The following is a 26,547-nucleotide window of genomic DNA, read 5'->3' on the forward strand; positions in this document are numbered from 1 at the left end:
CCAATGAAGAAGGTGCATCTTGTGATCTTTTACAGTATATTGAAATCTGCACCCATAGGGTTATAAATACATGTAGGAGCACATTATCTACCCTATCACCATCGTTCTCATACTTACAAATTTGTCTTGGTCAAAAAGATTGATAATGATAATGGGAGGGTCATTCTTCAAATCCTCCCTATTCCCATCCATTAGAAGGTGGTCAAATAATAGAAGTTCGTTCCACATGGGAGCCAAGGTCTCGTTAATAACCTGAAGAAACAAGACATCGCTCATGTTACGCCGAGGGATGAGGTATGAGAAACGAGGCGCGTGGGGTCATGTGATAGCTCCAGGAGTGATTAAGAGACCCAGAGTTCTTTGAGGTCCAGTGGCTCTCTGGTGTATCCTCGCCTTTTTCTATTTAAGCCTTAATTTTTAAAGGCAACATCCTAAAACTGTTTAATCCTCTTGTTCTTTATATAATAAATAAATAAACATTTTTTACGGTTTGTTTATTTTAAACACATGCTGAATAAATTAATATTTAGAAGAAAAATAGAACAGGTAGATAGCTAGGACAGGAAGATAGCTGCAATATTGATGATGTCATTTATGGGACAGGAAGTTCTAGTTTTCATGGACATCAATGTAATTATGCAAAACCATTGTAGGTGCATCTAGAACTGAAAATACTTTACTACTAATAAATCTACTCTATAAAAGGGCGTATACAGTTTTCATTCGAAACACCCTCCCTTCCTCTTACCAGTAGGAAATACTCTTGAAGAAGAAGCACCCACTACTGATGGACTATGTCTTTTTACCCCAAATAAGGAATTTAGGCTAATAAATATTGTTTTTAATATCTGCTAAATGTATTAGCCAGATTGAGATTGGTAGTTTTTATGCAATTTGTAGTGCTTTTTGGTAATTGTTTTATTTATCTTACTAAATGGGTCCCTGTCCCAGATTGAGCCATAAATGACATCAAAAGAAGGGACAGTTGGACAGCATAGAGATACAGAACACTGAACATGGCAGCACACAGAGGACAACCATGAAGGTCATTACATGGAGGGGATCTAGCTTGAATATTTTATTGATATTTAGTCCTTTCTTGCAATATTTAACACACAAAGTTAATACGTACTGTACATTAAAACATTACGGTTAAAGTTTTTCTTAATTGTGGTGTAGCCTAACTGTAAAGAAAACACATTAACATTAGTATACAGTATGTTATGTTTTATTTCCTATGAGTTATTTTAGTTTAATTTTTATTTATAAAGGCCGCAAAGCCTGCAGTAAAGTGTCCTCATGGTAACCGCTGTGGTTTATTCACACTCCCTCCACCGGGCAGCTCCGAGCGGTTTTCCATGAAGACTTCTGTAACAGGAGGTTAACCCTGTCTCAATGAGGCTTCACTAGAAAGCCTCAGTGGTCTGAGGAATCCAGCAGGGAGCTGGTTAATTGCAGATAAAAACAACTAACCTGTCTCCACCTGGTTAATCAGACCAGAGAAAAAGACTCCTGATGTGAACTAACCAGGAGAGTCTTCAGCACACAGGAAGGCTGTGTGCTGACAGCAAGACACCAGGTGACCTGACCTATTCCTGGACACAGAGGACCTAGGATCCTGCCAGAGGCTGGCCCCTCATGCAGACAGCTATCCAGACACTGACATGTAGGGCCACCTGCTTTGAGGCTTTGGAGTGATAGGTTGGTAAAGGGCTCCCAGCCTTACAGATAGGGACTGGGGGAGTGAGTTAAACCTTAAACAGTTATAGGCTGTTTATTTGTTTATTTTTTGTGTTTTGCCTTGTTTAAAGAAACAGGCTGAATAAAGCCATATTTTAATTTCACCAAAATTGTCTCCCCCAGTGTACCTGTGCACATGTCTCTTACAACTTCAAAAAGACATTTCAGAGAAACTGCCTTAACGTGAGCTTCTCTGACAAGGCTCTGTGAAGTCCTGAGATGTCACAAAGTGAGAGGAGATTAGCAGTTGTGTTGTTTGGTTTGGTCTCACTAAGTTTAAAATTAGTGAGCAGGAAAAAACCTAGAAAGGTAAAAACTAACACCCCACTGTACAGTATGTTGAAGAATTATTTCAATAATAATGAAAAAACATAGAGGAAACTGCACCCTAAATAATAATTTAATCTTATACTGTGCTACTAGTGCCGCGTTGCCATGGCGATGTGTCACACCAACGCGTCTAAACCCCGGTAAGTTTGTTACAGAGGCCTCACCACGCGATCTCCCGGCATTTAATTTTAATGCCTCAGGGAAGTGCGCGGGGCCTCTGCAAGCACCCGCGCCCCCCAAAAAAATCCTGCACCCACCACTTTGCACACCGCCGAGTTAAAGTATAAAGGAATAAGGTGGGAATCGAGCCCACAAGTTTGTATAGTAATGCTTTGCTGATCCGCCTGGCAGTGAATGGGTTAATGCCCAGTACTCCTACCCAAGGTTCATTGGATATTCCGTACTATTGGTGCGGTGAGAGGTCCTTTAGAATGGGCATGAGATTCCCAGCTTCGAAGTGTCTAGGAGGTCTTACCTTGGTGGTTTGGCATTGGTTACCAAATACAACACGGGCAAAGGGATCAGACAAGCCGTTGTCATCGGCAGGAAGAACACCCCGCGCCTGGTATAGGTGAGCTCGGAGCTGGAAGTAACTGAAGTCTAGGAGGAAAGAGAGTGTGATCAAGCAAATGGTTAACGATTTACACACTGAGCAAACACTAGCCAAGGCTCTGTGCTTTCTCCGGTAACTTGGATCCCAGTGCATTCTGGTTCACAATGGTCCTGTTTTCCTCTGGGTTCTGGATTCTTGGAAAACGAGGATCTCATGATGACATGAAAGTCAGTTGGCAATAGTATGGACATTAAGCAGCAATTCCCAACATTATCCCCACTTTTCTAGAAGTGTTAGAACCAGGACTATCTCCAGATTGACAAATGTCAAAGATTTCAAGACGACCATGTGGTACTCCGGGCAAAAACCACCATTAACATTCACCTCATATTTGAGTGTTTATCTGTATTAACAGAGATTCTGCCTAAGCTGCTATTACTATCATTTATTTATCATGTGCCAGCAGGGTCTACAGTGCAGTAACATGGGGGAAAAGACAACAAGCGCAACAGACACGTCAACAACAATTATCGCCCAATAACACAGTAGGTGAGGAGGTCCCTTCTCCATGAAGGTTACAATCCATGAGGTGGAAAGGAGGAGAGGGAGATAGATCAGTGTCTGAGGACGTACTGTATGTGAGCAAATCAGTTTGATCATTTCAAAGAAGAAGCCAGGAGGCTGTTGGATGTGGATAGGACTTTTTGAAGAAATGAATCTTTAGAGGTACAGTGAGTTTCAGAGGTGGGGTGCGTCCCACAAGGAATCTTGTAGGAGGAAGTTATAGGGGAAGGATGGGGAGATGAGTAGGTCATGAGAAGAGCAGACAGAACGTGTGGGGGGTGTACATAGAGGTGAGATCCGAGATGAAGGTAGGGGAAGTATTATGAATAAAAAGCAGAGACAAAGCTGTTCACAAATCATGAGAGGTTAACAATCTTCTGGTTAAGAATCTTCAAAGGTTACTAAAGGTTTCATGTATTTCTGGTACAGTATGTTGCATAGACTGCTGAAGTATCAAGGAAAGTGAGGTGTAAACATTCAACCAGAAACCTTTGAAGTGCCCTTATGTTGGTCATGGAATATCACACTGAGGAACAGTGGTGACAGCTCTGGCTGTCACAGGTCCGTGACAAGAACAAGAGAAAGGAGACTTTTATTCCTTACACTGGAACCATGTGATAATTTCCCTAACATGTCATGATGTCACAATCTTCTGTGGCTTCGAAAGAATCAATACCAATATATACAAAGACAAACACTCATTTCTGAAAGTCTTACTAAAAGATGAGATAAACACACACAATCCCTGCAAGCTCAGAACCCAACAACTGTATATATGTCGCACCTGATTCCCCCCCCCCCCCCCACTTACGGGAGAGCATGTAGCTACCGGGTGTATTCTGGTGCTGCTCCATACCTGCTGTTGTGACAGAAGGCCTGAGGGTTCCACGATGTTGTGGGGAGACATCAGGTCAGGCTTTCAGCTGGTTGTTCTTATTCAGCGCAGCGCCTCCATCCCATGAGGATCCTGGGATAGCCAGGATGGTTCTCACAGGCAACTCTTTCTCTGGTCTCAGAATCAGACATCGCACCATGGGCGGACAGCTGATCTTTATTACGCACCGCACAACATGGCATGACTTCATTCCCCTGAAGGCAGTACCCAGGGCTTGAGGCCCTAAGCACCCCTCCATTCGGCTTCCTTACTCCCTAACAGGGTAAGGATTCAGCCCACTCCTATCCAGGAGCAGCTTTGACATGGTCCCTCCACGCAGGGGGAGGATCACAGGACCACCTATGCAGGTCCTAACACTACCTGTGATTATTCGCCTTTACCTCTACAGTGGAGGGAGAATGGTCTCACTAGACCTGTCCTGCACAGGTGCATGAATAAAGTTCACAGGTAGTGTTAGGACCTTCATACTGGTCATGCTGTGACCTGGCTGCAGGCTTACAACGCTTTGGCCAAAGAGTTTAACTAAATAACCCTTACTTATGAGAAGACATACAGATAACTATTTAACCGTATAATTTCTTATTTGGATGTTGCATTTTTTTTTTGTTATTTGTTGTACCAAAGATGAGATATATAGACTGGTCATTACGGTCCTGTTAAAGTTACAACATAACTCCTGATGTGTTTTGCACTTCACTATTGGATAGTTAAAGCTAAAAGATATCGAATGTATTAACCTTTTTTATAGCCCACCACCTTCACGTGGTACAGGTATAATTTATTTTAACACCCATTGGTATAAGTAATTGGTTGTATGCAGTGTACTACTTTACTTGTAGTCTGTACAGCCAAGCCTGGACTGAGGAGGTACAGAGCCAGAACTCCATCTAAGGCCAGCTTTTACATCCATTCTGGCTCATCAGCTGAAATCTGGCTCTGCAATGAAGGGTACAAGAAGTGACAACAGTTTCTACGGTACAGAGCAGCACTCAGATCTTTGTTCTCACCGTCCCTGCTGAGTTGGCTTGGTGGAGAGGTTGTTGGTGTTTCCACAAGTTGCCCTGCTTTCTCGTACAGAAGTTTGAAATCCCCCGGCAGCTCGGCCGTGCTGTTCTTGATGTATTTGGTCACCCCGAGCCACAAGTAGATTTCGGCTTTGGCAAAGATTTCTCCGTTGTACGACCCTGGGGTCTTAAAAAGGAAGGAGCTCGTGTTATGCATTTTGAAAGTATTTGTTAAGCAACTGGTCCCGCTGACAGTGAAGGGGTTAATAGCGGCCTCGGCCACCAATGGCTCCTGGCCCCTAATGCTTTAGCCAATGCACAAATACACCAATGCACACACAGATACACGGACACACTAATGCAGTAACACACACAGATACACGGACACACTAATGCAGTAACACACACAGGGCCATATTTGCCAAGGCAAACTACGACAAAAGACACCTTCCGAGTGCTGCGCCGCCTCACGGCCCTATTCAAATGAACGGTCCATAAAAGGACATATTTACTCAGCGGTATTACCTTGCAGGCCGTTCCCTTGACTGTGCCGTAGCGGTCCATATTTACAGAGCCATGCTGGAAAGAGTTCTACGCAGCAGCACTGCTCTGTAATCATGGCCCATAGTCCAAACACGCACACACTGATGTATACAAGGATGTATACAGATGTGCGCACTTACACACGTACAAAGAGACACACAGACACACACAGGCTTATATACTGTTACATATCCCTGACATTGCAAACGTGCTTATTTAGTTATATACACTACATGCTACAGGATGAATCTCCTGAATTCTATAGGTTCAGTGGGTGAACCACGACTGTAATACGATGTCTTCCAGAACTGTAGTACGCTGAAACCACATAGCTTTAATACTGCATTACTTTACCACTGTTTCACTATTACTTTACTATTGCTCTACTATTACTTTGCTATTGCTATACTATAACTTTACTCTTGATTTACTATTACTTTGCCATTGTTTTACTACTACATCTCTATTATTTTGCCATTGTTTTACTAATACATTACTATTACTTAACCATTGTTTTACCGTTATTTTACTCTTGTTTTACCAATACTTTACTATTACTTTACCATTGTTTTACTAATACCTTACTATTACATTACATTATTTTGCTCTTGTTTTACAAAAACTTTACAATTACTTTACAATTGTTTTACTAATACTTTACTATTGTTTTGCCATTACTTTACTCTTGTTTTACTAATATGTTACTATTACTGTGCCATTGTTTTACTATTGCTTTACTTTAGCTCCACATTCACTCATATTACCAAAAACAGAAAAACAAACAAGTATTTTTCATGTCCAATCTGTAGGGAGTGTGCATACCTTGAAGAACACTGTGTGTATTTTGCCGCAGTCCTTCCCTTTCTCCTCCTCCACCACCGAGTACAGAATATCTTGGGCAGGAATCCGGGCGTACGCCACCCGCTTGTTATTGCTAAACATCCATATGAGCACATCCGGGAGTGTGCACTGCGGCTGCAAGACAAATGCCGCACGCTTGTTTTCCTTTTTACGTACTGTACTACCAACCGCACTAACTGTACTGTGTTTCTGCCATTTTACTACGTAGCCAGGAACAGTGCCAACATTCCCAAGGTCCAGGACAGAAGTGTGGACCGGGGCCCATGGCTGTTGAGCGGGGAGGGTGAGTGGTCATTGAGCTTAGGTGGCTACCTGTTCGGCTTGGTGTACTTTGGCGAGCCTATGAGAGAAAGTGGCCCGGACCATCCTGGAAGTTGTATCTGACATCCGGTCAGACCCAGTTTACGGGGACGCTGACGGGCCAGGGACAGTTGGCTCGGCCTCCCATGTGATGGCAGCCTGGTGTAGCACTATGTCCCTAAACTAGTGTTGGACCGGGTCCTACTTTTTTTTTAAAACGGGTAACGGATACCTGGCCAAAATCAAATGATCTACCCGGCCGGGTACCCGGTTGGCACTTACCTGGGGGTGGAGGAAGACAGCAGCAACATCTAGGCAGGTCAGCAGAGGTCCTGTGGCGGTGGCAGCATCAGCAGTCTGTGTTCAGCCCGCGCGGGGGCTGCAGGACTCCATAGCAGTGTGAGCTGGGGAACTATGTGACTGGAGCAGGAGCAGAAGCATTCCTATTGGACAGCCATCTGATCAATAGGAACGCTTCTGGTCCTGCTCCGGTCACATGGTTCCCCAGCTCACACTGCTATGGAGTCCTGCAGCCCCCGCGCGGGCTGAACACAGACTGCTGATGCTGCCACCACCACAGAACCTCTGCTGAGCTGCCTAGATGTCACCGCGGGCTTCCTCACGGGTTTTCCCCGCCTTCCGTCGCTGACAGCAGGTAAGTAATGATGTATTTTTCAGCAAACCTGACATTATCCAGCACCGGGTATTATCCGGCGCCGGGCCCACTTCTCAGTTGCTGGGTCCGGGTAATTTCCGGGTAGCTGAAAATCCGCCAGGTAAGTCCGGGTACCGGGTAATTCCGGGTACTCGGTACATCATTACCCTAAACACATATTAGCCTCCATTGTCCTGCAGTTTGCATCTGTTTGTTCATATATTTGCACATCCTACGGGTGTGTGTGTATGTGTGTGTAAATATATATATATATATATATATATATATATATATATATATATATATATATATATATATATATATGTGTGCTCATTTGCATGTCATTTCCCAGAATCCCTTGCTGCAGTGGAAGTGCTGTTTGCTGGGTGATAATGGTAAAAGACAGGGTTGCAGACCTGTCTAAGACATGCAAATGAATATACAGGAATATTTACAGTTACTATATATATATATATATATATATATATATATATATATATATATATATATATATATATAATCAAAAAAATAAATAGATGATACCGTTCTGTGGCTAACGAAATGCTTTTATTTGTGCGAGCTTTCGAGATACACTGATCTCTTCTTCCGGCGATGTTACAATGAATGAAGCAAAAGGTAAACTTAAAAACAGTGTCTCTTGGAATGTTATCTGTGCTGTTCCTTCCCCTGGTGTGGATGTGTTTTATGGCTAGAGGTGTCAAAAGGTTACTGTGAAAGCAAGTTAAGAAAGAGTGTGTATGTGTATCAGTGTGAATAAAAATGAATGGAGAGACCACAGTCTCCATTCATTTTTATTCACACTGATACACATACACACTCTTTCTTAACTTGCTTTCACAGTAACCTTTTGACACCTCTAGCCATAAAACACATCCACACCAGGGGAAGGAACAGCACAGATAACATTCCAAGAGACACTGTTTTTAAGTTTACCTTTTGCTTCATTCATTGTAACATCGCCGGAAGAAGAGATCAGTGTATCTCGAAAGCTCGCACAAATAAAAGCATTTCGTTAGCCACAGAACGGTATCATCTATTTATTTTTTTGATTATTGAAGCTCGGCTAACACGGTACTGATACCTCTACATGTATATATATATATATATATATATATATATATACATACAGCTCCAACAATTTTCAATTTGTCCAAGTATCTGAAGAGGAGATCACACATGCGCTCCTCAAATTAAAACTAAGCAGCCAATGTGGACCTGATTTACTGCAATCTAAGTTCCTAAGACTTGGTGCCTCAGCCATTGCCAAACCGCTTGCTTCCCTAATCAACTCTATTCTGTCTTCAGGCCATATCCCGAAGACCTGGAAAATTGCCAGGAAAAATATGTTCACTCCCAATTAAGCAATTACAATACATAGACATTTCCTTAACCAATTCCAATCTGGCTTTTGCCCAAATAACTACACGGTAATTAACCTCTTAAAACTTTGCAATGAGATCCAGTATGGAATAGAATGGGGACAACTCACTGGTGCAATATTCCTAGATTTTACAAAGGTTTTTGATACTGTTGATCATGTTATCTTGCTAAACAAACTCCAGTGCTCAGGATTAGGGGAACACAGTTTAAACTGGTTTCATTCCTACCTATCAGGTAGATCTCAACATGTGAAGCAAATTCAACAATATATTATAGAATTAAAAAGGGGGTAATATATCTGCGTACATAAAAAAGGTTGGTAAAAGACATGTAGTGTGTATCACACTGTTTACCACTCGGCTGTTAGCTGTAGATTCAGGTGCTTGCTTCCCTCTGCTGCTGCAGCTCAGTTGATTCTGGGGCAGGACGTCAGTCTTTTCACTCCCAAGGGGATTTCCCTTCATGCAGCCAGGTTCAGCAGCTGGTACTGGGGCTCGGTGAAATCGCTCCTGCTTCCTAGCCGATATGAAGCTGCTCCTGTACCTTGGCAGGTGTATCCTCTGCAGAGAGGTTAAAACACAGCTTGCTGCTGTCTTCACAGCAGTGGTGGATTCAATAGGGAATTTTGAACAGTCTTACAGAGTCTCTCACAAGTGTCCAAAACAGCACACAGGATGAAATAAAAACAGGACAGGCCAACACATAGACAAAGGCCAATGTAAGCAGATATAAGGCAATATAATGTTACATCCAACTAGTTTCGTAGAATTAACTACTTCTTCAGGGAATTCTACGAAACTAGTTGGATGTAACATTCTATTGCCTTATATCTGCTTACATTGGCCTTTGTCTATGTGTTGGCCTGTCCTGTTTTTATTTCATCCTGTGTGCTGTTTTGGACACTTGTGAGAGACTCTGTAAGGCCTCGGTCCCGCTGCGCTCGTTGGCGCGGGCGGCGGGTCGCGAGTTCCCCACCAGCAGGGGAATCCTCGCGAGCCGGTCCCGGTCCCCACTGGCTGCACAGCTGATTACACGCTGTAGCGCGTCAGCCGCTGTATACACCAGAGAATGGTGTTTCCTAGCGTTGACGCGTGACGTGTGTGACTGTGAGCCAATGGGGAGGGGAGGCTTCGGGAGGAGGAGAGGCTTCGGGGAGCGGGGAGGAGTGTGGAGTGAAAGCAGGTGAGTGCCTTTCTCTGTGTGTGTGTCTGAGTGCGTGCCTGTCTGTGTGTGTATGTGTCTGAGTGCGTGAGTGCCTGCCTGTGTGTGCGCGCGTGTGTGTGTGTATGAGTGCGTGAGTGCCTGCCTGTGTGTGTGTGTGCGCGTGTATGAATGAGTGCCTGCGTGTGTGTGTTTAAACTTACCTTCCAGCTCCAGCCCGAGTCCGTGGAGGGAGGGGGGGGAGAGTAGCGGGTCCCTCCGCTCAAGCCACGCCCCCCCTCCCTGTCAAACCGCCCACCTCCCGATCAAACCTCCCACCTCCCGCCCACCTCCCGATCAAACCGCCCACCTCCCGCTCTGGCTCCCGCTCCCTACAGACCGCAGATCGCGGTCTGTGTATCTCAGCGCACCGCCTGTCAGCAGCGCAGGTGCGCTGACTCTGGGAGCGGGGCCTTAGCCTAAGACTGTTCAAACTTCCCTATTGAATCCACCACTGCTGTGAAGTCTCACAAGTGTCCAAAACAGCACACAGGATGAAATAAAAACATGACAGGCCAACACATAGACAAAGGCCAATGTAAGCAGATATAAGGCAATAGAATGTTACATCCAACTAGTTTCGTAGAATTCCCTGAAGAAGTAGTTAATTCTACGAAACTAGTTGGATGTAACATTATATTGCCTTATATCTGCTTACATTGGCCTTTGTCTATGTGTTGGCCTGTCCTGTTTTTATTTCATCCTGTGTGCTGTTTTGGACACTTGTGAGAGACTCTGTAAGACTGTTCAAAATTCCCTATTGAATCCACCACTGCTGTGAAGACAGCAGCAAGCTGTGTTTTAACCTCTCTGCAGAGGATACACCTGCCAAGGTACAGGAGCAGCTTCATATCGGCTAGGAAGCAGGAGCGATTTCACCGAGCCCCAGTACCAGCTGCTGAACCTGGCTGCATGAAGGGAAATCCCCTTGGGAGTGAAAAGACTGACGTCCTGCCCCAGAATCAACTGAGCTGCAGCAGCAGAGGGAAGCAAGCACCTGAATCTACAGCTAACAGCCGAGTGGTAAACAGTGTGATACACACTACATGTCTTTTACCAACCTTTTTTATGTACGCAGATATATTACCCCCGTTTTAATTCTATAATATATTGTTGAATTTGCTTCACTATTTGGCGTTGTGCGCTGTTTTCTTTTGTTTCCCTTCTCTTAGTGTGTGTGGGGTGCTGAGCCACCCCAGCGTTTACAGCTGCAGACGCCATTATCCCCAACACGGTTATGTGGCACTTATTATTTAATGTTTAACTATCTCACTGTGAGAGTTGTGGTATAATTTTTTATACATTTTTTATCACTAAATTGATGGTATAGTCACTGCACTGTATATATTTATACATTTAAACTTTATAGGTAGTTAGGTAGTAGCGCACAGTTTTGTTTTTTGTGTTTAAGATCTCAACATGTGTCTATCTAAAGTTCAAACTCCAAAAATTTGGATATCACCTGTGGTGTCCCATAAAGCTCTGTTCTGGGGCTCAAACTCTTCTCAGTGTTCATCAATTATCTATCTACAGCTTGTAAAGGAGCTTCAATATACAGATATGCGGATGACACAATCTTATATGCACACAGGCATAATCTCTCGGACCTTGGACGCATACTTCAATCTAATTTTTCGAGACTTGAATACTGGATTTCCCAAAACAAACTGTTTTTAAACATGGACAAGACTGTAAAAATACTGTAGACTGTAAAGACTGTCAAGAAAAAGTTTGTGAACCCCAATGATAATTACGGAAAATCCATAGTTTTTCCATGATAACCTGCTCGAATCAAAACCAGTCGTTTCTTACATATCCAATAGAGCTTATATTACCAATTCCATGTCTTTTGAAACAAAATGATGTATGAATTAAGACAATGAGTAATTAAGAGTCAGGGTATGTGCAAAAAAAAGTGAAACCCTAGTTTTATCAGCTAAATTAAAGGGGATAATTAGAATAAGGTGTTTAAATAATTAGGTAGATCTTCAGGTGTGAGTTTGGGAGGAATCAAATATATACAGGCATACCCCGCATTAACATACGCAATGGGACCGGAGCATGTATGTAAAGTGAAAATGTACTTAAAGTGAAGCACTACCTTTTCCCCACTTATCGATGCATGTACTGTACTGCAATCGTCATATACGTGCATAACTGATGTAAATAACCCATGTGTAACAGGCTCTATAGTCTCTCTGCTTGCGCACAGCTTCGGTGCAGGTAGGGAGCCAGTATTGCTGTTCAGGACGTGCTGACAGGCGCATGCGTGAGCTGCCGTTTGCCTATTGAGCGAGATGTACTTACTCGCGAGTGTACTTAAAGTGAGTGTCCTTAAACTGGGGTATGCCTGTATAAAGATCAGAAAATTTGCGAGTTTGGTCTTCAACATACAGGTGTGTGGAAACACGTCATGCCACAATCAAAAGAAATCTCAGAGGACCTCAGAAAAGCAGTTATTGATTCTCATCATTCTAGAAAGGGTTAAAAAACCATTTCTAAGGTTTTGGGGCGCCACCAATCCACTATCAGACAGATAGACTACAAATGGGAAAGGGAAAGTTCAAGACCATAGTCACTCTACCCAGGAGCAGTCTTCCTACCAAAAATCTCTTCAAGAAGAAACCGGCAAATCATCCTGCAGAGTAACATCCAAGGATCTGAAAGCCACTTGGCTAATGTGAGTGTTCATGACTCAACTATCAGAAAAAGACTGAACAAGATTGGTGTTCATGGAAGGATAGCCAGGAGGAAACCACTGCGCTCCAAAAAGAACATTGCTGCCCTTCTCAAGTCCACCAAAGAGCAGATACAGTAGACGATCCACAAGATTTCTGGAACAATGTTCCCTGGACAGATGAGTCAAAGGTAGAACTTTTTGGCCTCAAAGAGAAACGTTACGTTTGGCAAAAATCAAACACTGCGTTCGAACCGAAGAACCTCATCCCAACCGTCAAGCATGGGGGTGGAAGTGTAAGGCCGCGCTTATAGGCCGGCGACGCGACCGATGACGTCACCCGTCGCCATTTGCAAAAATTGTGTTTGGGGTTTTGGGCGACGTCGCTGGCTGCAAGGCCAGCGACATCATAAAAGGGGAGGGCAGAGGCACGGAAAAGCTCCCGATTGGCCGTTGGGGAGACCTTCGCCTCTCGTCACTGTACATGTGTCACTGTTAACAGATTACATTATGTTCTAGTCACTTCTATAGCTACCTAGGTTACCTGCTACACTACGAGTGTCTGAAGAGCTTCACAGGATTGTTCTTTGAGATTTTTGAAGTTTTTGACACATATTCGGTGTTTATCCTGTGCTGATTGGATGATTTATCTCTTTTCAAGTGCATCACTTGATATACAGTATGTTCGCATCAGTATCAGATGATAGATATTTCTATAAATCACTTTCTATTGCAGTTATTGCCTATTGTGATCTTAAAGTGCTGGATTCCACCCCTTGGTTTTTTGCATATTTGATTCTTGTAGGCCTTTAGGGGGGTTCTTGATCCCTTGCATGACCTTCATTAGACATTATTATTGGGCGTGTGAAATACGGTCTTGTACTGCTGTATACTGTATAATGTTATGTCATGTTTTCTCCAGTAAAGAGCATTAACTATGATAGATGTTGGTGATAATGACATGCTAATGGTATACAAATAAGGCCTTATAATAACATCCACAGCCACAAAGGACCGTTAAGGTTAACGCAGGAACTTAATGTTACGTTGTTTAAGTAATACCTAAACTTGGCGTTACTCCTATTCAGACACTGAAATAGGGCTTGTACAGGGTCTGGATGGGAGCAACACCGCTTACATAACAGAGTTACGCATAATTTACATAGCAGAGTTATTTCCAGGCATTATTTCCCTCTCCTTTCCTCCCTCTCACCACTTTAGCACAAGCCCTATTTCTATAACAGGTTTAGCCCACCTCCCTAGGAGTGCAATGATCTTTCCTGTTTGGGATCATTTGTTGCCAATGTTCCCAGAAGTTTGAGCTGCAAACTGTAACAATCGCTAAAGTTACCTTAGTTCTATAAGAACACATTGTAGCTGCTGAGTTACACTGACTGTGAAGCTCCGTTCCTCCCTCTCGCCACTTCCGCGCAAGTCCTATTTCGGGGTCTGGATAGGAGCAAAGCCAAAACTGGTATACCATCACGTTATTGGGAGATAACACAATGTTCTCTTATACCAATAACATGGCGTTAGGCCTATGCTAATGAGATGCAGCCTGGACACTGTTTTTGTATATAATTCGCTTTGGGGGTCCCATGTTAACTCAGGCAACGTAACGTCCACTCCGGTTTCAGGTAAAGTCCCGTCATGAGACCGGAATTAACGGAGCTTTGTGGATCTGGTCCATAACCTTTTATTACTGCAGATCAACATTACATATATACAGTGTATACATACTATTTCTTTATGTGGTGTATGGGTGTATATGTGGTTTGCCCGTACCTCTTTGGCCAAGAATCTCAGTTTAAGAAGGATCCTCTTCCCATCGTCGATTTTCTCGTCGATGTTCTTCTTGGTCAGCCTCCGGCTCGCCCTCATCCCTTGCTTTGCATAAAGAACCTAGGAAGGAAGATATAGTCACTTGGCGGTCATTTATTTACTTTATAATGGAGGACATTTATAGTGGTAGCTCTACCCTAAAAGCGGACCGAGGCTGCGCTTATAGCACTGGCTACTGCGACTGCAGTCCATCACGGGTGCCCATAGTGCAACCGCAATGGTCCTGTGGAGCGAAGGAGCGGTCGCCGGTAGTCAAAGGATTTTGACTGTTTCGGCAATCGGCGCGTGACATCAGTGGCACATGAGCGGTTCAGCCAATGAGGGTGAACCGCTCACGGCCACGCCTCCACCACACCCCCTGTCGCCCTCCCTTGGTTTCCTGGACCAGAGTGCAGGAATCACAACAGCTATGGCGACAGCTGACGTCACGCGGTCGCGTAGCTGGTCGCAGGGCCAGCACTATAAGCGCAGCCTAAGTGGTTGCGTAGCGATTCCAGTGGATCCTATTTCTTCCCCATTCCAGCTCGGGAACCGCCTCAATCAACCCATGGCGCAGCCCCACCAAGGTCTGTTTAGGGCCCCGAAAACCCCAGAGCTGTGTTAATATGGGAATTCAGTGCCGAAAAATGGCAATTTTACTCAAACTCCATTGAAGTCTATGAGATGGCTGATACTACAGATCGTTGCGACTGTCTTCACATCATTCACACTCTAAAACCAAGGCCAGGATGTCCGGTATCAGCCCCACTGGCGGTAAAATGGTTAATGCGTTAGTATGCGACGTACACAGAGAGATCACTGAACTTACTATGTTGTGGGTGAGAGATTTCATCCGGCATTGGTCCAGGTTGTTTGGGCGACTCATGGTTCTCTTCCCTGCGTTAAGGGAGTATTGCCTGTACAATGCAATGAGGCAGGGAGTGAGTGTCTGATCTTATTGTGCGTGTAATGGCTCGCTCAACTCCCACCCGGCCTCCTTCTCTAACTCCCCTGTACACACAGATTGCATGCAGCATGCGGGCATCTCGAGGCTCAGACAGATTCATTAGATCCCCGAGGGTTGTGGCATTAGGTGGCCTTCAAAATGCAGATTGGCCAAGTCTCCCAGAGTGAGCAGGAGGTTAACAACATTTATGTATTTGTATATCTGTGTCAGCCTGCTCTGTGTATCAGTGTGTGTGTGTGTGTGTGTGTGTGTGTGTGTGTGTGTGTGTGTGTGTGTGTGTGTGTGTGTGTGTATCTGAGTCAGTCTGCTCTGTGTGTATCAGTGTGTGTGTGAGTGTGTATCTGAGTCAGCCTGCTCTGTGTGAATCAGTGTGTGTGTGTGTGTGTGTGTGTATCTGAGTCAGTCTGCTCTGTGTGCATCAGTGTACAGTATCAGTATGTGTGTGTGTGTATGCGTGTATCAGTATGTGTGTGCCAGTGTGTATGCATGTATCAGTGTGTGTGTGTGGGTATCAGTGTGTGTGTGTATCAATGTGTGTGTGTGTGTGTATGCGTGTATCAGTGTGTGTGTGTATCAGTGTGTGTGTATGCATGTATCAGTGTGTGTGTGTGTATCAATGTGTGTGTGTGTGTGTATGCGTGTATCAGTGTGTGTGTGTATCAGTGTGTGTGTATGCATGTATCAGTGTGTGTGTGTGGGTATCAGTGTGTGTGTATCAATGTGTGTGTGTGTGTGTATGCGTGTATCAGTGTGTGTGTGTATCAGTGTGTGTGTATGCATGTATCAGTGAGTGTGCATACGTGTATCAGTGTGTGAGTGTATGCGTGTATCAGTGTGTGTGTGTGAGTGTGTGAATGCGTGTATCTGTGTGTGTGTATCAGTGTGTGAGTGTGTGTGTGTGTGTATCAGTGTGTGAATCAGTGCAGTTTTTACCATGCCTCCCCATCCACATCGCGACATTATGTGACTAGGTGGCATCGTGACATCATTGCATATCGTGACAGTGCGTTGTCATGGCAATGCGTCGCTGTGTGCCATCAGGTCACCATGACATGCGATGAGGAGGGCTGCTCTCATACAGAGGCCCTGCTCTCTCCCCCGACACTCATTGCTGTGGGGAGGAGTGCGGGGCCTCTGTACGCGCGATACCAATTCTTGGGGGGCACAAAGGCATCCTTGTACTCCCTGGGTGCGCTACTGTGTGTGTGTATCTGAGTCAGCCTGCTCTGTGTGTTTGTGTGTCTGGGTCAGCCTGCTCTGTGTGTGTGTATCTGAGTCAGCCTGCTCTGTGTGTTTGTGTGTCTGGGTCAGCCTGCTCTGTGTGTTTGTGTGTCTGGGTCAGCCTGCTCTGTGTGTGTGTATCTGAGTCAGCCTGCTCTGTGTGTTTGTGTGTCTGGGTCAGCCTGCTCTGTGTGTTTGTGTGTCTGGGTCAGCCTGCTCTGTGTGTTTGTGTATCTGAGTCAGCCTGCTCTGTGTGTTTGTGTGTCTGGGTCAGCCTGCTCTGTGTGTTTGTGTGTCTGAGTCAGTCTGCTCTGTGTGTGTGTGTGTATCTGAGTCAGCCTGCTCTGTGTGTATGTGTGTGTATTAGTGTGTGTGTGTGTGTGTGTGTGTGTGTGTGTGTGTGTGTGTGTGTGTGTATCTGAGTCAGCCTGCTCTGCGTCTATCAGTGTGTGTGTGTCTGAGTCAGCCTGCTCTGTCTATCAGTGTGTGTGTGTGTGTCTGAGTCAGCCTGCTCTGTGTGTATCAGTTTGTGTGTATGTTTGTGTGTGTATCTGAGTCAGTCTGCTATGTGTGTATTAGTGTGTGTGTAGGTGTGTGTAACATAGTCAGTCTTCTCTGTGTACTCTGTGTAGCATTGTGTAGCATTGTGTATGTGTGTATATCTGCGTCAGTCTGCTCTGTGTGTATCAGTGTGTGTGTTTGTGTATCTGAGTCAGTCTGCTCTATGTGTATCAGAGTATCAGTATGTGTGTGTGAGTCAGTTTGCTCTGTGTGTATCAGTGTATTAGTGTATCAGTATGTGTGTGTGTGTGTGTGTATCTGAGTCAGTCTGCTCTGTATGTATAAGTGTGTGTGTGTATCTGAGTCAGTCTGCTCTATGTGTATCAGCGTGTTTGTGTGTGTGTGTGTGTGTGTGTATCTGAGTCAGTCTGTTCTATGTGTGTGTATATCTGATTCAGTCTGCTCTATGTGTGTGTGTGTGTGTGTGTGTGTGTGTGTGTGTGTGTGTGTGTGTGTGTGCGCATCTGGGTCAGTCTGCTCTGTGTGTACCAGTATGTGTGTGTGTGTATGTGTGCGTGTATGTATGTGTGTGTGTGCGTGTAAGTATCTGAGTCAGTCTGCTCTATGTGTATCAGCGTATGTGTATGTGTGTGTGTGTGTGTATAGGAGTCAGTCGGCTCTATGTGTATCAGCATATGTGTGTGTGTGTGTGTGTGTATCGGAGTCAGTCTGCTCTATGTGTATCAGCGTATGTGTGTGTGTGTGTGTGTGTGTATCGGAGTCAGTCGGCTCTATGTGTATCAGCGTATGTGTGTGTATCGGAGTCAGTCTGCTCTATGTGTATCAGCGTATGTGTGTGTGTGTATCGGAGTCAGTCTGCTCTATGTGTATCAGCGTATGTGTGTGTGTGTATCGGAGTCAGTCTGCTCTATGTGTATCAGCGTATGTGTGTGTGTGTATCGGAGTCAGTCTGCTCTATGTGTATCAGCGTATGTGTGTGTGTGTGTGTATCGGAGTCAGTCTGCTCTATGTGTATCAGCGTATGTATGTGTGTGTGTATCGGAGTCAGTCTGCTCTATGTGTATCAGCGTATGTGTGTGTGTGTGTGTGTGTGTGTGTGTGTCGGAGTCAGTCTCATCTATGTGTATCAGCGTATGTGTGTATGTGTGGAGTCAGTCTCATCTATGTGTATCAGCGTTTGTGTGTGTGTGTGGAGTCAGTCTCATCTATGTGTATCAGCGTATGTGTGTGTGTGTGGAGTCAGTCTCATCTATGTGTATCAGCGTGTGTGTGTGTATCGGAGTTAGTCTGCTCTATGTGTATCAGCGTATGTGTGTGTGTGTGTGTATTGGAGTCAGTCTGCTCTATGTGTATCAGCGTATGTGTGTGTATCGGAGGCAGTCTGCTCTATGTGTATCAGCGTATGTGTGTGTGTGTGTGTGTGTATCAGAGTCAGTCTGCTCTATGTGTATCAGCGTATGTGTGTGTGTGTATGTGTGTGTGTATCGGAGTCAGTCTGCTCTATGTGTATCAGCGTATATGTATGTGTGTATCGGAGTCAGTCTGCTCTATGTGTATCAGCGTATGTGTGTGTGTGTATCGGAGTCAGTCTGCTCTATGTGTATCAGCGTATGTGTGTGTGTGTATTGGAGTCAGTCTGCTCTATGTGTATCAGCGTATGTGTGTGTATCGGAGTCAGTCTGCTCTATGTGTATCAGCGTATGTGTGTGTGTGTATTGGAGTCAGTCTGCTCTATGTGTATCAGCGTATGTGTGTGTGTGTGTATCGGAGTCAGTCTGCTCTATGTGTATCAGCGTATATGTGTGTGTATCGGAGTCAGTCTGCTCTATGTGTATCAGCGTATGTGTGTGTGTGTATCGGAGTCAGTCTGCTCTATGTGTATCAGCATACTGCACCGACACACTTTATTCGAGCAAATACCCGGTATGTACCTGGCAGATACCTGGAATGCGCCACTCCTAACCTCTGACAAGCCCCGTTGCATTTGCCTTCCCAGCCTGGGTTCATGCCTGGCTGATGGGCGGCTGATCTGTTAAATGATAATGATTAGGGTTTAATAGGCTGCAATGCTTCGCGTGTCTACCAGATGGCATAAATTCATGAATTGTAATGCAGTTTATATATATATACTGTGCAGTATTGCAGCCATAGGGAATAAAATGCTTCAATCCCTGCTTGGAAAATAACTCAATGTACTCGGGCAGAAAACAGTCACAAACCTCAATACACCCGGGTATACCCGAATTCGTGGGACTAGCCAAGCTCGAATAAAGTGTGTCGCCAGTGTATGTGTGTGTGTGTGTGTATCGGAGTCAGTCTGCTCTATGTGTATCAGCGTATGTGTGTGTGTGTATGTGTGTGTGTGTATCGGAGTCAGTCTGCTCTATGTGTATCGGAGTCAGTCTGCTCTATGTGTATCAGCGTGTGTGTGTGTGTGTGTGTGTGTGTGTGTGTGTGTGTGTGTGTGTGTGTATCGGAGTCAGTCTGCTCTATGTGTATCAGCGTATGTGTGTGTGTATCGGAGTCAGTCTGCTCTATGTGTATCAGCGTATGTATGTGTGTGTGTATCGGAGTCAGTCTGCTCTATGTGTATCAGCGTGTGTGTGTGTGTGTGTGTGTGTGTGTGTGTGTGTGTGTGTGTGTGTGTGTGTGTATCGGAGTCAGTCTGCTCTATGTGTATCAGCGTATGTGTGTGTGTATCGGAGTCAGTCGGCTCTATGTGTATCAGCGTATGTGTGTGTGTGTATCGGAGTCAGTCTTCTCTATGTGTATCAGCGTATGTGTGTGTGTGTGTGTGTGTATCGGAGTCAGTCGGCTCTATGTGTATCAGCGTATGTGTGTGTGTGTATCGGTGTCAGTCGGCTCTATGTGTATCAGCGTATGTGTGTGTGTGTGTATCGGAGTCAGTCTGCTCTATGTGTATCAGCGTATGTGTGTGTGTGTGTATATCGGAGTCAGTCTGCTCTATGTGTATCAGCGTATGTGTATGTGTGTATCGGAGTCAGTCTGCTCTATGTGTATCAGCGTATGTGTATGTGTGTATCGGAGTCAGTCTGCTCTATGTGTATCAGCGTATGTATGTGTGTGTGTATCGGAGTCAGTCTGCTCTATGTGTATCTGCGTATGTGTGTGTGTGTGTGTGTATCGGAGTCAGTCTGCTCTATGTGTATCAGCGTATGTGTATGTGTGTATCGGAGTCAGTCTGCTCTATGTGTATCAGCGTATGTATGTGTGTGTGTATCGGAGTCAGTCTGCTCTATGTGTATCAGCGTATGTGTGTGTGTGTGTATCGGAGTCAGTCTGCTCTATGTGTATCAGCGTATGTGTGTGTGTGTATGTGTATGTGTGTATCGGAGTCAGTCTGCTCTATGTGTATCAGCGTATGTGTGTGTGTGTATGTGTATGTGTGTATCGGAGTCAGTCTGCTCTATGTGTATCAGCGTATGTGTGTGTGTGTGTATCGGAGTCAGTCTGCTCTATGTGTATCAGCGTATGTGTGTGTGTGTGTGTGTGTATCGGAGTCAGTCTCGTCTATTTGTATCAGCGTGTGTGTGTGTGTGTATCGGAGTCAGTCTGCTCTATGTGTATCAGCGTATGTGTATGTTTTATTGATATTTAGGCCTTCATTGATATATTTAACACAAAGTTATTACTTAAGTGATTAACGATAGACAGGTCTGCCTATCTGATGTATACAGTACTCCAGTCCAAGAATTCCCAAGTAATCAGCTTACCTGCAGCCGGCTACAAATTCTACCAGCACCTGCTTCAGCCGGACCTCTGGGTTGGATTTTGGTCTCCTCATCAATTTCTCCACGTCCTCAATCCCACGTTCCTATAGAAATAAGCTTTATTCCCAAGGGCTCAGAAGGCGGATTAACAATAAGCCTACAACCGTATTGTGTCATGTATAGCACAGTATAGACATGGGGTGGCCAACTCCAGTCCTAAAAGGCCACCAACAGGCCAGGTTTCCACGATATCCAGGTGGCTCAATCAGTGGCTCAGTGACAATGACTGCACCACCTAGATTTGCAGACGGCAATTGCGGCCTGGACACCACATCTCTGATTGCCGCCTGCCTTCCTTCCCTGGATGTCCCTTCCTTGGCCCTGTGCTGCACACACTAAGTATACAGTACCGTAATAACATGTTGATACTATAGGTGTCTAGTATCTGAATCCAGTCTATGTGCAATCCACTGCTGCTTCAACCATCGGATGGGCAAATCTTCATTAGCTGCAGGATATTGTATGTTTATTGCACCTCCTATGTGTCTATTATCAGTATGTACAACACAGGGAAATAGCTTCCTGATACTGTATGTGCATATCTATTGTACCTTTTATTACCTTGTTGCTTCTGTTGTGTTTGGACCTATTAGTCATTTTATTGTGTTTTGGTAAATTAACTAATAAACAGTATTTTTCAATACAATTTACTGATCCCTGGTGCGCTGTTTACCATTAATTTTGTACTTGTATAAACTTGTTTATCAAGCAAGAAATGAACATTAAGTAGGTCATTTTATATATTGTATTGTATTGTATGTCTTTATTTATATAGCGCCATTAATGTATATAGCGCTTGACAGTAGTAATACACGTGGTAATCGAATAAATAACAGATAATATAAATAACAGATCATAGGAATAAATGCTTTAGACAAACATAACATTAAGGAAGAGGAAGGTGTTAATTGGACAACAATCCCCATTTAAGGGGATTTTCAGATGAAAATGGCTCAAACGCCTGCTTTGGACTATATAGAACAGTCTCTACGGGTCACCGGATCTTGGTATCGAAGCCAGTTACATTAGTGTATGTTTTTTTTTTTAAATGTCTACGTGGGTATTCCTCTTTTAATGGACCCAAATGAAAGATTTGCATGTATAGAAACATACAGTATCAACATACTCTGCCCTCCCTGTATCCGCGAGTGATTGGTGGAGCATGTATTCGGAGCATTCGGGGGAGGTATTTGATGAATATATTACAAGACGTTGCAAATTCTGTGCCTCCTGCCTAGTCTCCTTTTCTAAGCATGAAAATAAGCTGATAAATCCGAGGAATCCTTTTACTCCTCTGGTTAACAAAATAATGTGAGTTACAGATCACGCTAGCGAAGCTCCATACAAATGTTCGAGTCTTATGGGCAGGTATCATCCTAAAAAGTTTTTTTCCAAAAAGTATAAATTTGCTTTAAACATGTTTGAAAGGGTACATATAAATGATGATGAAGGTTTAAAAAACGTAGAAGAGGGAGCTGCTATGTCATCACGTTGGTGATGGATCGAAACGTTGGATGAATAAATACTCAATACTTGACCGCCTTCTATGGGGTTTCGCCATAGAGTTTCAGCACCCACAGGCATCTCTCATTTTGTAGTGCACCTCTACTTCTATACTGTATATGTTGGCTACGTTGGTGACGTCGCTTATGGTACAAGAAGTTCGAGGCATGTCCACACGGCAAGCTTTCAGCATTGTCATGGTCCTTCCTTCGACCATAAGTCATACGCTAAAGAGAAGTGTGTGATAATCATATCACGATGTACGTTACCAGGCGCTCCGCTATTTTGATGATCCAGTTGGAATTGCACAGTCTCCAGCTGTGGTCCTCCCAGTAACTCCACACGTAGACACAGGGCTTATTGTGGACCAAGGAGATGCAACTGTAGGAACTGCAGATTCAAGTGAGAAGACGTTGGAACAATGGAAGCATCAGAGACCTCACACATTATCTCTCTCTATGTATCATTCTCCCGGCTGCAAAGCTTTCTATGGAATTATCCCCTCTCCCTCCATTCAATCTCACATCCCCTCTCCTTTCTTTATCATCACCCCTCCGTCCTTTCTATCTCATACGCCCCATTTCCTTCTTTCTCTCTCACACCCCTACTCACTCTCCTTTCTCTTTCATATTTTCCTTTTCTCTCCCTTCTCAATCATCACCCCACTCTCCCACTTCTCTCCCACTTCTCTCCACCACTCCACTTTCTCCTTTCTCTCCTCTCTCTTTAGCTCCTTTCTCTCTTATATCCCTCCTATTTATTTCATATCCCCATCTCTCCTTTCTCTCTCATATCCCTCCTCTTTCCTACCTCTCTCATATTCCCCTTTTCTTTCATATCTTCCCTCTCTCCCCTTTCTCAATCATCACCCCTCCCCCACCTTTCTCTCATATCTCCTCTCTCACCTTTACCTCTCATATCTCCCCCTTGTCTCTCACACCTCCCCTCTCCCTCCTTCCTCTCTCATCCTCACCTACCAGACTGCACACGTCTAGTTCTGTAATCATAACATTGTTTCTGATGCAAACAATGGAACCATTTTAATTGCCTTTCTTTGCAACCAACACAGTATCATTTCAGTAATAATTACCCGTCTTCAATGAGCTCCGGTCTTTTGCTTGGTGTTACCGATTTAACCGGTTGCTCTCCACTGGAAGGAAGATCCGCCATGTCCAGCTCATCTTCTGACCCCGTATCCAGCAGGCCCTGCCGTTCCTCAGACCCAGCATCCATTTTCTCGCTCTTCTTGGAAGACTTTGGAACCACTTCTGCAATTTTCCCATAGTTCCCTATGAAATAAACCATTTGAATAGATGTTATTTTCCCCAGAGATCTGAGACTTGTCCCCAGGTGTGTCATCTTCTCCGTGGAGTATACTGTAGGTTAACCTATTTGGACGTTTATATATGTAAATGTGATTTCTCTCGCTCATCCCTATATATCTGCTGTGAACTTGCACTTTAAATCTATACGTTTAAAAATATCATGGAATAGGCTTAATGTTTGAAGCCCACAATTGTGATATGACTGTCTATTGTATCCTAATATGCATCTTTGTAATAATAATAATAAGTGAAAATAGTAATTACATATATAATTACCTGTGATAATATTTAAAGGTTTAATTAATATTATGTTATTTATGCATTTATTTATTGACGTATTTTATTTCTTTTAATGCAGCCCGAGGATCAGAGTGCCGGATTTTTGCCCGGATACACCATTCTCGCAGATTAACACATTTTCCACTAAAATTCAAATGTTGCTCCTCACTTTGGCATCTTACTTACCTATAGAGGTTTCAAATTTGACCGGCTTGGTACCAATGCTGGGATCAATCATTGTGACCTCAAAAAAGACCCCAAACAAAAGGAATTCCTCCTTTACCCCAAGCGCAGTCTGAAAGAGAATGGATACGAGTTTATCACTCACCAAGTGCTTTCACACCTCTGGACAGCCTCTCCCTTTTGTACCACGGACCCTATGTAGACTTGCTGGCACCTTAACTGATCGCCCGGGCAAGCTACCTAGAGCCTCATAATACATGTATAACACATTAAAACACATAGTTTCATACATGAGGGGTCTTGGGGAGGCTCATGTCTGTGCTGGATATAGGGCTCGGATATCGGGGCTCGAAAAGCAGGAGTCTGGGGGACACAGGGCAGTCCCGGTGTAATTCTACTCGTGTACCGGCAAATCATGCCTGCACGTCAGCTAGCATTAAGGTACTACCGGTAGCCCCGGATCCTGAACTCCTGCAACCAAAAGAAGTGCATTCTTACCCAAATATCCCACCTAAAACTCACACACAGAAAGTTGCACGAGTCTGGGGTGCAGGGAACATGAAATAGGAAAAACAAGGTAATTTTATTCTTCCACATGTATTATCTCTGATCCCTGGCTTATGGAGGCACCAGGGACCCTACGGGTTCAGGGGTAATCAGAGGGCTTAAACCTTTATTAGATAGCCTGGTTACCCCCTCCCGTCACATAAAGCAATGAGGAGGTTAATCCCAAAGCAGGGTACCTTGATTAATCTCCTAATCTGTTATAAAACCCCACAGAGACTCACAACTAGGATCTCTAGTCCAGGCAGATACCCGGAACTGCTCACGGGATCGTAGGGGAAATGGATCTCTCTGTTCAGAACTGGACCCTGGACCGCTGAGGAGAAAAACCCTGCACAAGGACTTGCAGAATCCTAGCCCATCTAAGGTATTATGTTACCTAGTAGTTGTTGGATAGGGGCCTAGCCTCCGAACCAGTAGATAGGGTGTATGTGGAAGTGCAGTGAGTGCTCCTAGGAGGAGTTAGGCTATCTTTGTATTCTCTTAAACCCTGTTTTGCTGGTAATGAGCTATTTCTGTTTGAAACGTGGTGGCGAATAAAAACCCTATGGTTGTTCTTAAAAACGACTCACGGTCAAAAACCCTCTGCACACATCTCCTACAGACCTACACCACCCTTCTCCAGGACATTTAAACTACATTAATTCCACAAGGGATCTCCCCCACCCCCCTTCATTCACAAAATATGAATAAAACAGGGGAAAGCGCTTTTTGGCGCCCGAGGTTCGGCATACAATTTTAAATCGTACTTTTAACTATAACTTACCTCTGGCAGTGGATGAATCTCTTCAACTTCCACTGTAACCGCACTAGGCTGCTCCATGGTCTCCGCATCCTCTGCCTCGTCCTCCTTGCTCTGTTCCACTGCACTCTCTTTGGCTTTTTCCTTTGATTTTTTGCTCTTCTTCTTCATTTTCAGCTTGCTGAAAGCGTTCTTCAGAGCCTGCAAGGGCTTCTTGTCTGGCGTGCTATTGCTGCTGAAGATTTCCACCGATACCGCCATGAGGATGCGGCCTCTGTAGAATATCCCCTCACCGAGGCCTTCATTCAGGTCCCGATGGACATCTCTCAGCGTGTAATTTTGGGGAGACCCATAGAGATTTATCCATGCAGGACCAAAGGTTGGGTTAAAGCCAGCTGCAATGACAAAGGGCCGAATTGACTAAGAACTGGTACTCCTCCAGATACCTTCTATGTTGGAGGACACCTTACAGACCAGTCACTTGAATGGACCATAAAGGGCCATATTTACTTAGCTGTGCTGGAACGTGTCTTATAGAATAGCACTGCTTAGTAAATATGGCCCATTTTTCACAATGTTATAGACAGTGATGAGACATAATACAGAATGTGTGTGTATGTATGTAGTATATATATAAATATAAAATAAGAGATAGCACCCCTTACCCAAAAATATATTAATGAGTGCATGCATCATATTAGATGATACACTTACTTATAATTATTACCTTCTTTCACTCCCGCCTAAAAGACTTCTCCTGTGCTATCCCCTCTGGAATTTCCTACCACGTAACATCAGACTCTCACCAGCTTTCAGATGTTTAAAAACTCCCTGAAAACTCATCTTTTCAAGGAAGCCCACCTCGCCATCCCTCTAATGTCCATCTCCACTTCCCCTCTAACCCCA

The 26,547-nt window shown here is 44.3% G+C and overlaps 1 protein-coding gene across 1 annotated transcript in view; it reads right to left on the reverse strand.

Moving 5' to 3' along the window:
• The window catches only part of LOC142466927 (fer-1-like protein 4), a 103,129-nt gene extending 77,098 nt beyond the window's left edge, over positions 1 to 26,031 (reverse strand). The window contains exons 1-11 of the mRNA XM_075572568.1: positions 25,666 to 26,031; positions 24,339 to 24,447; positions 23,639 to 23,837; positions 22,818 to 22,938; positions 20,989 to 21,089; positions 15,374 to 15,461; positions 14,509 to 14,625; positions 6,452 to 6,604; positions 5,090 to 5,273; positions 2,546 to 2,670; positions 118 to 252 (exon numbers count right to left, since the gene is read on the reverse strand). Coding sequence (XP_075428683.1) covers positions 118 to 252; positions 2,546 to 2,670; positions 5,090 to 5,273; positions 6,452 to 6,604; positions 14,509 to 14,625; positions 15,374 to 15,461; positions 20,989 to 21,089; positions 22,818 to 22,938; positions 23,639 to 23,837; positions 24,339 to 24,447; positions 25,666 to 25,902 — 1,569 coding nt within the window. The 5' untranslated portion in view covers positions 25,903 to 26,031. The remainder of the gene's footprint in view (positions 1 to 117; positions 253 to 2,545; positions 2,671 to 5,089; positions 5,274 to 6,451; positions 6,605 to 14,508; positions 14,626 to 15,373; positions 15,462 to 20,988; positions 21,090 to 22,817; positions 22,939 to 23,638; positions 23,838 to 24,338; positions 24,448 to 25,665) is intronic.
• Between the last annotated feature and the right edge of the window lie 516 nt (positions 26,032 to 26,547).

The sequence above is a fragment of the Ascaphus truei genome, chromosome 15 (assembly GCF_040206685.1).
Source record: "Ascaphus truei isolate aAscTru1 chromosome 15, aAscTru1.hap1, whole genome shotgun sequence".
Lineage (NCBI taxonomy): Eukaryota > Metazoa > Chordata > Amphibia > Anura > Ascaphidae > Ascaphus > Ascaphus truei.